The sequence below is a fragment of the Acartia tonsa genome, chromosome 8 (genome assembly GCF_053477335.1).
Source record: "Acartia tonsa isolate MP-2025a chromosome 8, ASM5347733v1, whole genome shotgun sequence".
NCBI classification, from domain to species: Eukaryota; Metazoa; Arthropoda; class Copepoda; order Calanoida; family Acartiidae; genus Acartia; species Acartia tonsa.
In genome coordinates, this window is record NC_137267.1 from 42947841 (window position 1) to 42960250 (window position 12410).

A 12410-nucleotide genomic window follows, 5' to 3' on the forward strand; every position below is an offset into this window, starting at 1 on the left:
ACAGATTTGGGGGGAGTATTTACCCCCCCCAACAGACTTTAGGGGGGGTAATTACCCCCCCCAATCAAATTTTACCCCCGGGGTAAAAATTTTGGGGGGGGTAAAAAATAATTTCGGCGCGCTTCGCGCGCCATTTTACCCCCCCCCAAACACGAATTACCCCCCCCCTAAAATTTTTTACCCCCCACAAAAAAAAAAGCTTGGACGCCCCTGTTTGTGATTAATATAGTAGTAATCTGTGCTGTCAGAAATAAAACCCCAAATTATGAACTATATTTTTTGAATTTTGAGTTATATTTTCATTTAAACAAATGATTTTTTGTTGATTGTCCAAATCAAATAAACATTGCTGCAGCTAAATTGTTAAAATTTTCTTAGATAAATCTGCTTTAAAGATATTGAGTTAGGTCTCTTCACATTGATTTAACTGCCCAATGTCCCATCCCCATTACTTGGGATAAATATTATTAACATCCTAATATTTAGGACTAAAGATAGTTGCACTGTGTATCTTCATATGGCAGTCATATGTATCTCTTCATCGATTTGCCACAAATCCAACTGTTACTACAACAAAGTAAGATTTTTAGACTGAGCCCTAAAAGGTTCCTAGAGAAATTATTAATGGATTTTAAACTGATTAATAAAATTTATTTTACATTTAGGCATAAGAGTTTGCAGGATGTATCAACACTTAGCATTAATGTTTGTAATATGGAACAATGGAACTACTCACGGGTTAGTAGTTTCCAGTATGGCTTTGAAACCAATCAGTATCCCCTGGATTAGCCATACTAAAAAGTCAAGTATAGCATGGTGGTACAGACAATTTTACATGAATATTAAAATAAAAGATCATTGTATTGAATTCATTAAATTTTTGTTAGCTTTAGCCTTCGGCCTATTCCGTCAACAAAACTGGTTTTAATCTTATGATTTTTTTTATTTCAATATCCACGTAAGCTGTCTTTAACACAATGCGATAAATAACGATTAGTATTCTGTTGGAAAAAAACTTGCAGCAGAAATTAATAGTTATTTAGCGCATTGAATTATAGACTGTTTTTGCAGATAATTATGAAAAATTCCTGTTTTGTTAGTCTGGAAGGGCCTAAGGCCCATGCTTACAAAACGTTTATTAATCATATGATTTTTATTTTAATGTTTTTGGAGAATTGTCTGTAATACGATGCTATACATAATATTTTAGTATGGCTGAGAACTGGTTCCAATCAATCGGATATATATCAGTTTCATAGCCACACTGGAAAATTTTTTACAATCCAATATCATTAATCAAAAATAACATGTATAGGCTCTAAATGTTGGATATCAATGGGAATCTTTGTTGTATAAGGGTAAGATGAATTTTGATAAATTTAATCTTAATTTGTGAAATTTAGAAATTCCATGAATTATTTAACAATCTTTTTCTTAAAGATGTACTAGAAATAGAAATTGCTTGCGAAAAAATCACATGTATGCTTTCCTTACTTTTAATTTTTATCTTAATCTAAATAAACTAGTTATAGGGAAATATTGAATCATAATTGAGGGGTTGGCACATTTTTTCTAGGAAAAAGAACCAACATGTCAGATACTGTTTCATGGAAAGGCCTTCAAGTAAGATTCATAAAATTTTATATAGATATGAAATTGGAAAAAAATAAGAATTTCATATTCGTTAGAAATGTTAGTACTTTTTAAACATTTATTATAAAAGGAAAACATTTCATTTGATGAAATCTACAATACTATCTACAATCCTGACTACTCCAAATTTGAACATTGGCCAGATTCCCCATTTGACTTCATACCATCAAGAATTTTACCCTATGGTGCCTGTGTTAAGATAGGTATTCAAGATACATGTGATTGCAAATTATTTGTTAAAAACAAGTATTACAACATCCATAATAGCAAAGCAATGAAATGGTAGGACAAATGAACATTAAAGGGAGTGTGAACGTAAAAATTTCTCATCTGATTATCAAATCTTAACATTTACTAAGCACATTTCACTACACTGATCAACCAAAAATGTCCTATTCACAAAAATATCCAGAAATAATGCCTTGATTTTATGGTATTTTGAGAGGGAAAAAGGAAAAAACAGGGAAAATCTGAACGTTTTTGTTTCTTATAATGTTTGTAGGGATATTTAACTTGTCATATATAGTTGAAACAATTTACTTACTGTTAAGGATTTATTTTATGCTATAAAATTGCCAATTCGTTTTTTTATAACGTAGTAATTAGATAATAAAGACATATTTTAAATTTGTATTATTGACAAAAAAAATACCTCACTGTCTACAAAGGGTTGAATCTCATAGGTTATATAAAAAAATAATATCCTTTTTTATTGTGTTGAACAATAAATAACCCACTTTGGAGAATTAGTTTACACTTTTATCAGACTGTTTATAAAGAAATATTGCGTCTTTATTATTTACAAATTTGTAATTAAAGGTGGGCGAGAGATGGGCCATTTAAAGTTAATTGGATACTAATAAAAAACCTGTTTCTTGCTTTGTTATTGTATTTGGTTTTCAATAAAAAAATATTGCTTATTTTATCAATTTCTAAGTAACTATACATTGGATTAAAGCAAGGATTATGTTAAAAGCCAGCTTAACTGTTAAGAAAAATCTAGAACTATGTGAAAAAGTTTAATTTTAGCTATAATGGGAGAAAAAAGCAATTTAATGCACATTTTATATAATACGGAAAATTTCTTCCTTTCCCCGTACCTTATAAAAATCGTCGGAAAAAGCCGTTTTTTAAGCAAACAAAAGCGCGTTTTGCTCTTTCTGTGAGATATTATGAATGAGACAATGTTAAGATTTGATATTAAGATGAGAAAAATTTACGTTCACAGTCCCTTTAACACTTAAAGAGTGTCAGAACTGAATAAGGAGAAATATATAAAGAAGTTGTATCAACTTTTTTGCTTTTTATTTAAGATAGCTAGCCGGTTCTTTTAGTAAGTAGTAGATGTAAAATTTTTCATAGAATTCAGATATGCAATCGGTTTTTTTGTAGACCTCTTATTTTTTAAGTAATTTAAGTTTTTTAAAAAAATAATTAAGTCGGTTTTAAGGTACTAAAACGCAACAAAATAAAAGAAGAAAATGGCCAGTATGAACAAAAATAGTAAGATCTTTAATTTGACACCTTACTTTTAAAATTCTGTTGAGTAATTATTGAAAAAATCTATGTTTTTAACCTCGGTTTAATAAAAACTTTAGACCTAAATATTTTCTCAAACAGACATAAAAAACATGGGTTCATATATACCTTTAGAATCAGAAAAATATTACGAATCTATTCTAAGCAAAATTGAAAAAGTTTTATAAAACTATAATAAAAAAAATAAGTTTATTTTAAGAATCATAATTTTCGGCTTTAAAGGGTTAGCTTGAACCAAACCTGAAAAAAACCTAAACAAAAGACAATGCAATGTAGCAGATATTTTTTAAACACAAGAAACAATAATGTATTTTTAACTGCATTGTTTTGAAGTTTATAAACAGACTGATGCATATTTGTTCATAATTTTTCATTCTTTACATGTTCTTTAATATCACTATATTTATTGTAGTATCTATTGTATATATTGTATGAACGTTCTCCTTTTTTTCTGGCAATTCTATAGGTTAATTTTATAGATTAAGCTTCCCGATTCGTCAATTTTTGCGATTTGTGATTGGCTAGTTTAGTAGTTACAATTCTTAAAATAACTTTTTTATTTTTTCTATTTTTTATTACAATTTTTTTTAACTTTTTCAATTTTGCTTACAATGGATTCATATTATTTTTCTCATTCTAATGGTATATATGAACCCATATTTTTTATGTCTGTATGAGAAAATATTTAGGTTTAATGTTTTGATTAAACCGAGGTTAAAAAAATAGATTTTTTCAACAATTACTCAACAGAATTTTAAAAGTAAGGTGTCAAATTAAAGATCTTACTATTTTTGTTTATACTGGCTATTTTCTTCTTTTATTTTGTTGCGTTTTAGTACCTTAAAACCGACTTAATTATTTTTTTAAAAAACTTAAACTACTTAAAAAATAAGAGGTCTACAAAAAAACCGATTGCATATCTGAATTCTATGAAAAATTTTACATCTACTACTTACTGAAAGGACCGGCTAGCTATCTTAAATAAAAAGCAAAAAAGTTGATACAACTTCTTTAAACAAAACTATAAGTAAATTTGTTGCAAAACTGCTTAAACACAGGATACTGTTTAAGGACATACTTACATTTTTAGGACTTGATTATAGAGAAGCTTTACATATATCATTGTACTTTATTGTTCCAGGAATCAGTATTACAAAAATCAGATGAATAGGATAATTATATGACTGTTATAGGTGTCATCATGCAAAGTTTAAAAATCATTCTAAGAAATATAAACTTTAATTTTAGTTAACTACAGCAATCCCATAGTCCTTATCACCAAACAAAGAATAAAAATCTTTGTAACTGACAGATTTCAGGTAGCTATTCTGCAACAGTATAGTTTTTAAAGAAAGCCTGCAGGAAATATACCAGTTAAAATGCTAAGAGACTGCAACAAGGAGACCTTAAATTTGAAGCTTCCAACTTCAATAAAAAAAAGTTACAGGCATTCTAAAATGACAATTGAGGGAGGTAAAATTTTTTAAAGTATTTCCAGCCCTCATATAAGAAATTTTAATATTAAATCATAAAAACTGGAAAGCCTAAAATAAACTTATAATTTTGTCTACTTGTTGCAGTTTATTCAGCCATTTGGGTGCTGTATTTCCTGCAGGCTTCCTTTAAGAATAAATTATTCAAACCCAAAAACAACTACATGAAACTCATCACAATACTAATTTTAGAACACAGAATTTGGAATCAACAATGAAGCACTGGTGGGTGATCCCATCACTGTGGACTATTCTCCAGATGCATCAGAGGCTAAAGGTTTCAGGTATAACCATTTCTTACCAGGGGAAATCGCCCAAGAAAAAAATTACTATAAGATATTTTAAAGGTGGGCTAGTTGCAACACTTTATGACTTTTTGGGTTCCCTTTCCACAAGGTTGCTGAAAATTTTTATTTTTAATACTAAAATTGAAAGGGGGGGGGGGGAGGGGACGGGGTGGAGGGTGACTTCCCCTACCTCGATGGGCGTAGCTGATAGTTTTGGATATTTAGTTTGGAGATTGAGCAATATGAGGAAATGGAAGGAGAAGAGTGTGCCAAATATGGAAGTTATCTTGATTACAGACAATGCATCCAGAACTACCTGTATGAAAACTTTATGAAAGGTATATGGATATGATTGACGGTTTTATTTTCTTAAATATCTTTGATCGTTTGAGAAGCATATTATTGAAACTATTATGAATTGAATTTGATGAAAAATCTATCCTAACGAAGTTTCTATCCCTACGAAATTGCTACCCATTACCATGTATCATTGTATATGTACCATTGAAAAAATGGATATAGGATATACGTGGATATATTGACAGGGGAAAATTTAGCTTACTCATATGGACCTCATTTATTCATTAATTCGTTCATTCAGTAGGAGGATAGGGAGAGGTTGGAGGGGGGGGGGGGGGTGGTGTATCGTTAGTTTAGCCAGTTGCGAGTATTACTTTATCAAGGGACATGAAAATCTGGTGCAACATCCAATTAATATTATATCTATTATTAAAAGAAATATAAGTGAAATTTTTAATGTATGTGAATGTATGGAATATTATGCAAGATGAAATAAAATGACATAAACAAAGTTTTATTGTTGTTAACATATAATATTTTAGGTCCTAGGAAAAAACCAGGAGTAACAAACGTCAGAGTAGATACTTAACCTAACCTAACTTCTTTTAAAAGTTTTTTAAAACAATAAACCTCTGAGGGGGCTTATTTGTAAAATTCATATCTTAACCTAACATAACCTGTACAGAAATACTTAATGTTTTAGATACTCACGCATATGTCAACTCGAACATTTGTCACTCGTGCGTTTATCCTGGAACCAGGTATTATAATTTAGGATTTGGCTGTACACCTCCTTGGATGTACCTACCAAACAAATGTGTGCAAACATTGGACAGGAATTCAACTGGAAAATCAGCTAGAGAACTTCTAAATTATCTTGCATTGGTAAATCCTGTATAAAATCTGTCTATAATACAAAGTAGAATGATGTCTGTCCGTCTGAAGCTTAAGATCTCGGTAACCACCAAACCGAAAATATACATCCTCCCCTCTCAAATGTTTGAAATATTTTTTTGTAAACAAAAAACAAATAAGTAGAGAGGGGGAGCCCCCACAACAGCAAAGGGCATATAATCCAGGGGAAAAAATTCCCCCCTCCTCACCCAAATTTTTGAGAAACTTTTCTCCTGAGCTGGATCTTTAAATAATTTAGTGGTGCGCCAGATCGGGGCACGCAAGAGGTGGTCCATATTGGCGCACCTTATCTCAATCTTTAAATCAAAATGGCATAGGCGATCAGGCGTTTAGTGTAACCACCATTACTTCTTGGAGCAAACCCGCTTGTTTTAAAAACAGCAATATGCAATGATCAGAAATTTCATTACAATTTTTGGGTATAGTCAATTTCGTGGACACGCCTCTTAAGAGGCGTTTCGTCATATTTTCACAGTAGCTTTTGATAGTTTACTGTAGGTTAGGTGATTGACCCGCAGGGGCTAGAAATAGGAGAAAAGCTACTGTGAAAATATGACGAAACGCTCCTTAAGAGGCGTTGCCACGAAAGGGACTATACCCCAATTTTTTCCTGTATAGACACTAAACAAAGGAGGAGAAGTTCACATAGATGAATGCAAACGATCATGTTTACGAACAACAATCAAATCTAAACAACAAATACAGAAAATGATAAATCCAGCTCAGGTAAACTCTACCCAAGAATTTGAGTGAATAACAAATTTAATACTGGGAACCAGGTACCACTCACGAAATATATTGGCCACTTTATACTAATACTATACACGGTGTTTCAGAAAAAACTTCGTTTTCCGTTTTTCTGACACAACCAGAAGGAATACAGAAAAAATGATTATATGTCCTTATTCTCTGTAAAAAAGTACATCAAATTTATAACAGGTGTTTTTCATCATCTCTAAAAGTACGGCCTCTATGATAGGTACATTGTTTCCAAAAATGCTTTATGTGAAAAATGTTGTACAAGAAAAAATGAAATAATTCTTCTATTATGTATAAAAAAATCGTAGAATTTCAATATTAATTTTAAAAAAGGTACAAGAAAAGTACTTTAATGAGTTTTAAAGGTGAAATGCTTTTTAGCTCCTCACAAAAGCATTTTTAAGAAACTGCAATTTGTCATTTTTTCACATTTCTTGATTGTGATGCATTTGCAATAAAAGAATCTTCTTTAATAACGTAGGTTATAGTAAAAAGAAAAAACTCCTTTTTATTTGACAAAAAAATCTCTAAAGACAAAAAAGTTATTGAAGTTTGAATTTTGTTTATTAAAGTATTTAATAACAAATTATGGTTAAATTATGTTACATTAATGTTAAACTAGCGGCTACGCCCCTAGAGGCCTCTAGTGGCACTTTAAATGTTTTTGTTTGTTAAATTTAATTTTTTATGTACGATACCACCTTATTTGACGTTGAAGTCTCCTCTAAGGGGGGGATTTTTTTTGTTTTTGGGGGGGTTAGGGGTGTCCCACCCCTCAAGAAAATATCTTAAAACCACCACAGGATCAGTAGGTATAATCCCTGAAGAGTAGAGCCCAATCGGTTCAGCGGTTACCGAGATCTTAAGCTTCAGACGGACAGACAGACGGACAGACGGACAGACAGACATCGTTCTACTTTGTATTATAGATATGATGTTATGTTACTTAACCTAATATCCTTGGGTGAGTATCGCATCCCATTACACGTGGATGATGCTCTGGATTCTCTAGATGATCACTTAAAATCGAAGGAGAATACCGCCCTTACGTTGTTATGGTAATATATCACTTATGTGATCTAGTTATGGAGCTGTGTAAGTTTTCTGATCCAATAAACATTAATTTTTGTTATTTTGATACCTATTGAGGAAAAAAAAATTAGACATGTAGATTAAGATATATAAGTTGGAAAGAATTTATATGTTAGAGAGAGATTTGAAATCGGCATCAAATTTTACGGATTTTTATAAAATTCGTTTTTTGTATAATTCTTTATCTAAAAGCGGAAATACAATTTAAGTTTATTAATTTTGACATCTGTGATTTGTGGATTGAAAATTATCTGCGCTCTGATTGGAGAAGCTTAAGTGTCGCACATCATTCAACCAATTAAAGCGCAGGTAGTTTCCAATCCACCTATCCTATTGTCAAAATTTATGAACTTGAATTGTATTTCCGCTTTTAGATAAAGAATTATACAAAAAACGAATTTTATAAAAAAATCCTTAAAATTTGATGCAGATTTCAAATCTCCCTCTAATATTAAAATTCCTTCCAACTTATATATCCTAATGTAGGTTTAATAAATGAACTATATAATAGATTATAGTATGTTTGATTTCATGGGCTGCTGCCACTTTTACCACTAGCAGAAATATAGCCACTGTGTTTTTGACAAAAAGTGGGTGTGTTTTTCATGTTTGATACAAAAAGTTGATAAAGATAATAGTTAATATATATTAAAACCTGTCAATTATCTCATACCGGAGAGGCTGACATCAAACTCTTTGATTGTCCAGAAATTCTGACTGTGTATGGTAATAGATTGCACCTGTTTTCTTGTCAAAGTTTTTGCCCATCTTCAACTGTTAATGTTGTGCATATGACATAGCAGCAGAAGAAACCTTTTTAAAATCTTTAGTTCTCCTAAACATCTTAAGAATATTATATTTTCTTTTTAGGGGAGCCAGTTGACACTAACATTGAAAGACAGAGTGGTTTATACAGCTGAGAGGTTGAGCTACAGTTTCTTTGATGTTCTTGTGGATATAGGAACAATATTTTATTGATATTGAATATCACTTATTTCTTATCATTTATTGATAAAACAAATATATTAAATTAAGACAATATCACTCAAAATATTATTTAATTCAGGAAATATGTATTAATGTTTGGTTTATCACTAAATGCATTCTTTAGTTGAAACCTTGGCTCGGCATCCGCGCGTTAGCGTTCTGTAAGCCGTATAGAAATTAAACTTTTACAATTTAAAAAATCAGCTAAATCTAAACTTCTAAACCGGGCAAAAAATGGCACTACCACTTTTCAAAAAAGTTTCAGAGCATCCTAATTGTTCTAAATTTGAGGATTTGTCGCGGGAGCCGAGCTCTGGCTTAAGCAATTACAAATAAGTCAATGAATATTGTGATTTAATAAAGGAAGTTCCTTGGGTCTGTGGTTTGGACTATCAGCATTGGATTTGGCATCCAGCATTGGGACAGGTAAAGTAATAAATCTATAATTATAGATGTATAACCCAGATAACTACATGGATCCAGTGTTGGGGACTTTTTTCGTCTACTAACAAATTGCTTTCTGCTCTTTTGTAGCGACATATCGTTTTTTTACTTTTTGTAAAGAAAGATTTATAACTTTTTTATTTTTAACTATGATTCTCTTATCTTGTTTTCTTAATATTTTTTCATGAAGAATTTCCTATTTACATAAATAATGAATTGATATTAGATGCATTATTAGCTATGGATCGTATTTTTCTTAAAGTTTTACCCAAGGAAATTTTGCCATGGCTTGTCATCCGCGCGTATTTCTCAAATTAAAACCCGTTAGGATGCTTTGAAAAGAGGGATTGTAATATTTCGATCAGGGTTAGACTTTCAGACGGCTGAGGCGCGGCCTTCGAGCCATGTATATTATTGTTCTAAAATTTGGTTAGCCTATTGATTGGCTATCTAGAGTTCTAAATATATTATTTCAGGCCTTACAGAATTAAGACCAGCGCTTAAGAAATAAAAATCAACTTTCTACTGAAAGGGAAAAAATATTGACAAAAATGTAAAATGTAAATAAAATGTAATAATTCAATATTTGAATGTAATTTTCCATAAGTGATTATTTTTTAATCAATAAATCTATAAAATTATAACTGTTAATTTATATTAGAATATTGGGTATTGAACAGCTTCTTTAAATTGGTTAGTCTGTTATTTAAAACTTTTTTTATGTTTTAACATACATTTGATAATAGTTATTTATAGCTTCGTCTTAATATATTAATTTATCTTTTCTGATAGGTTGGTTACAAATTAGTAGTGTCCAAACTTATCAACCTCTTCAATTTTGCTCTTCATAATGGGTACTCTTGTTTTTCGTCATTGGAAATGTATATTAAATTATCGTACATTGTCCTATCCCTTTAGATCCCAGCATATTGTAAATAAATGCTGTATCATTTCTTTTTACAAAACTTTGTCATGAATTCTATCAAAAATGGAAATATACACAAAATAATATACGAAAACGTTTTATATCAACATGTTAAGCATTATAAAAAGAATATCTGAAATTTTGTACGTTTTTCTGTAAATGAGAATGTTATTTATCACATCGTATTAAAGACAGCTTTCTGCGGATATTAAAATAAAATGAAGTCTCTTGCTAACAAAACTGGTATTAATTCTATGATTTTGAATTAATATCCGTGGAAAACTTTCGTAATACGAGCCTTTACATGTTCTTTTTTTTACAATGGCTGAGAACCGGTTCTAATCAGCGGATATTAAACGGTTTTGAAGCCATACTGGAAATATTATCAATATTTACTGTTTTAAGAAACAAAAGTTAAAGACGCAACTCAATGAGATACTCTACAATAAATCAAATCTCAATGAAATAATTTTTTTAAAAAGTTTTGTTATGCCACTAATTTGTTTTGTTGTGCTATTCAGAGAAGCAAAGTATCAAATGCTCTGAAAAAATCTAAAAAAGAAGTTATTTATTCCTAGCTTATTATGTTATATAACATCTATAAAACAAATAGTATAAAATACATTTATTTAAGATCTTCATTTCAGGGAAGCTTTAAACAGGATTTGGCAAATTTTTACAGGCAGGGAGGGGACATTAGGCTTTATATTAAACTAGTTTTAAAATAAGTATTCTTATTTGTTGGCTTAACAAATTAAAGCCTTTTTGAATTTTCATTTGAGTGTTTAAACTTTTCAAACAATAATTATAATCTAAAGCTGGAAGTCTAAACCTAATCCAAACATTGCAATCTCTTTTTCCCAAATTCCTCGGAAATGGCTGATTTAGTCCAACTTTTCGTGGAAGACTAATATACTTCTTATTGTTGGTTATGCTTTTTTTCTTGCTCACTATCAGAGCCCCTACAGGCTAGAGCTGCAGTAACTGGTAAAAGATAAGTGAAAAAGTATAACTTTCCTAAGTAATTCCATATCTTTGTATACATCTAAATAATCTTTTCTTTGAACTCGATATTTCTTGGAAACAGTTAGGAAAAAATATAGTACAAAGTTAGGATTAATATCATCATATTTTACTTTCATATAATTCTTAATTTTACAATTACAAGTTTACAATAGTAGTATAAAATGATCTTTAAATCAGATTTTTGGAACACAAAAAATCACGAATAAAATACAGACAAGGAAATCTAAATAGTAGATGTTAAATCTTCATTAATTAAGGATATATGTTTTGGATAAATCACGAAACCTTTGACATGTATTTAAATATGTTTTTTTTAGCATCATTGACAAACTCAGCGACCTTGAGTAAATAATATCATAGATGCCATTGATAAGGAAGTTTCCAATCCAAGGGTTGCAGTTTAGTTTATATTTGAAAGGTAATAGCGAATAAAGTGATGTACGTCCCCAATGATGATACACAAACTGACCCCTTCTGTAGATTACAATTAGGTGTTTGAACACTCATGTTAATTAAGTCCCCAAAATTGTTGAGCGAACTAATTAGAAAACGTTATTTATTATGAAACTGTGGGGACAAGTGTACTAAACAGCACAATGTCCTCTCCTTACCTGATTAAGAATAGTTCAAATGTGTAATATTCTCGTATGTAAATGAAAAAGTTAGATCACATAAATTGCTGAGTTGATACATATATGAGACAACTTTGTCAAAAGATTATTATTTTCCATATTTTATACATTAATATATTATTTAGAATTATGTTAATAGCCAAGCTTTTCTAGATTTAAGCATGTTAGAATTGTTCAATCATTTTAAAACTTGGTAAGATGATTCTTGTACAAGTAAGGTACGATTTAGAAAACGTAGCTCATCAATAATCGTTACTAGATTGTCTATACATCCATTTAAAAATTTTATGATTCAATTCATTATACTATACTCATCTTATTTTTGAAATAATGATTCCTTGAACAACAAGGAACAATA

At 30.3% G+C, this 12410-nt stretch overlaps 1 protein-coding gene across 1 annotated transcript; it reads left to right on the forward strand.

Annotated features, from left to right (window-relative positions):
- The first annotated feature begins 490 nt into the window (after nt 1-490).
- LOC145326624 (uncharacterized) lies at nt 491-9016 on the forward strand. The gene is made up of 11 exons (XM_080169994.1): nt 491-577; nt 666-738; nt 1316-1358; nt 1577-1623; nt 1724-1856; nt 4441-4511; nt 4878-4969; nt 5198-5310; nt 6048-6157; nt 6806-6913; nt 8909-9016. The coding sequence occupies exons 2-11, from the start codon at nt 715-717 to the stop codon at nt 9014-9016; spliced, it is 849 nt and encodes a 282-aa protein (XP_080026120.1). The 5' UTR covers nt 491-577; nt 666-714.
- Nucleotides 9017-12410: the final 3394 nt, after the last annotated feature.

What these genes read in the sequence shown, in the direction of transcription:
- LOC145326624 (XM_080169994.1), top strand. Translation starts at nt 715, where the DNA reads ATGGAACAATGGAACTACTCACGG. An exon ending in AACAATGGAACTACTCACGG is followed by an intron (nt 739 to 1,315) that starts GTTAGTAGTTTC and finishes TAACATGTATAG; the next exon opens with GCTCTAAATGTTGGATATCA. An exon ending in TCAGAGGCTAAAGGTTTCAG is followed by an intron (nt 4,970 to 5,197) that starts GTATAACCATTT and finishes TTGGATATTTAG; the next exon opens with TTTGGAGATTGAGCAATATG.